This window comes from Oryzias melastigma, linkage group LG15, assembly GCF_002922805.2.
Source record: "Oryzias melastigma strain HK-1 linkage group LG15, ASM292280v2, whole genome shotgun sequence".
Lineage (NCBI taxonomy): Eukaryota > Metazoa > Chordata > Actinopteri > Beloniformes > Adrianichthyidae > Oryzias > Oryzias melastigma.
In genome coordinates this window covers 5068950-5071110 of record NC_050526.1, presented here as the reverse complement: position 1 = coordinate 5071110, position 2161 = coordinate 5068950, and the positions used below count along the sequence as shown (strand labels likewise).

At 38.2% G+C, this 2161-nt stretch overlaps 1 protein-coding gene across 1 annotated transcript in view; it reads right to left on the bottom strand.

Annotated features, from left to right (window-relative positions):
• LOC112162178 (formin-2) overlaps positions 1-2161 on the bottom strand; it is a gene marked incomplete at its 5' end in the record, with an annotated part of 58798 nt that overhangs the window by 17999 nt on the left and 38638 nt on the right. The window contains 3 exon segments of the mRNA XM_024297886.1: positions 700-846; positions 929-1058; positions 1130-1221. Coding sequence (XP_024153654.1) covers positions 700-846; positions 929-1058; positions 1130-1221 — 369 coding nt within the window.

The window sequence follows — 2161 nt, the reverse complement described above, 5'->3', positions numbered from 1 at the left end:
TGCTAAGGACTTTGTTGATGACCCAGTGAAACAACAGGAACAAACGATACTAGCAACGGTTGATAAGGACTTCTCTGATGACATAGTGAAACAGGAACAAACGATACTAGCAACGGTTGCCAAGGACTTTTCTGATGACACAGTGAAAAAACAGGAACAAACGATAATAGCAACGGTTGCCAAGGACTTTTCTGAGGATATGCAGAAACGACAGGACCTAACAATAGTAGCAACAGTTGCTAATGACTTTTCTGATAACAGGGTAGAACAACAGAACCTAACGTACTAGCAACGGTTGCCAAGGACTTTTCTGAGGACATGGAGAAACGACAGGACCTATCGATACTAGCAACGGTTGCTAGGGACTTTTCTAACAACTTAGTGAAACGATAGGACCATATGATACCAGCAACGGTTTCTAAAGAATCTTGACAAAATGGTGAAACGACAGGACCTAACGACAAAAGCAAAGACAAATGCAAAGTTTTAAAGGTAAATTAAGCTGAAACTTCACAAAGCAAATACAAAGTAACCATCAAAGGAACATGGATACCTAGAAGATTTTGCTTAATTGTGCATAGACATGAACAAATGTTACAATAAACTTGTACAGACAATGGATGCAAAAATATATTTTTGGCACAAACGGAACCCCGTACTGCTGATGATAGTTTCTTTGCTCCAACAGCTCATACTTACGCTGCTTTTAACATCCTTCAGTTTTGGCAGAATGTCTAAGGTGAAGCCATCTGCTTGTCCCCGAGAACGATTACCTCCATTCATGTAGTTTCCAAAAGCCAGCACCAGGCCCAGTATCTGCATGACAGCCTTATTGCTCTGCAGACTCTGTGCGACAACGAAAAAGAAAGACAAACTAAAAGTCGGAGAAAGTAGAATTAACACACAAAAAAGGACGAGAATCACTCACCATGCACACTTTTTGCAGGATCTCCATCTTGCGCAGGATTGAGGTGATGCACTCTTGGAATGTGGATTGAAAAAGGATGCAGAACACCCGCTCAGAGAAATTGGAAATTTGGGATAATTGAAAGAGAAACCTTTAAATTGGAAGAAAACAGGTCATTTTTATTGTTTCAAATTTAAAAGTTATATTTTAAGAAGTTCTTACTGTTCTGGCTTGTCCAATGGCTTAGCATCCTCTTTGTCTTGGGCTGATTTAACGTGCTTCCTAATGCCCTCCATCTCATCATTCTGAGCCCTCTGTGTGGTGAAAATGCAGATTTAGCCAATGCAAAATGCAACAAATACACAAATATTATGACAGAAAAATGTTCTTTTTGTCTTTTTAGAGTCTCATACAGAGACTTTCTCAGCATTAATTTATTAGATAGAAGCATGGAGACCAGCTGGGGTAGAAGAAAGATTGACGCTTTTCTAGCCCGGAGGAAGTTTAATTTCAACAACAAAAAACTATGCATAAAATCTAAAGTAAAAAAGAATTCACAATGAATACAGAAACCTGTTAAGAAAAATTGTCCAAACTAGTGCTGCCACAAATGATTATTTTAATAGTCGACTAATCAATTATTTTTTCCGATTAGTCGACTCATCGGGTCATGTATAAACTGGATGTAAAACACACATCTTAACCATAATTTGCTTTAAACTAAATAAAAATAAAGACAATTAAGATGCTAGTTTATTAAACTTTTAATGAATTGTGCAGCCCCTGTCCGTCATTATATTATGGTATTAAAATGAGACTAAATCAAATGAGGTTAACATCTCTAACAAAGGTGTTATTATCAGGTCCGGCCCCGGGCATGGGCGACCTAGGCGGCTACCTAGGGTGCCTCTGGTGGAGGCAGTGCCAAATTGCAAGGATTTTAGCTATTTTTTTTACATTTTGATACACTACACATTTCATATAAAATGCTAAAAAAAAGTTAATAATGAAAACAAATAAAGTAACTCAAAAGTTTGAAATGATTGATAATTTTGTCTTGTGCTGCGCCCCCCTCCCTGCCTGACGCAGCCGCTGTCGAGGCTTAGTGGGGGGGTAGCGGTGTTGTCTCTGATATTTAAAACTTTAAGGATGAAAAAGCAGCAAAACATTCTCTCACGGACAGCTTTAAAGTCAAAAAAAGGAAAGAAGACAAGGAAAAAATGGACGCAAAGCAGAGTCTGTTTCATTGACATT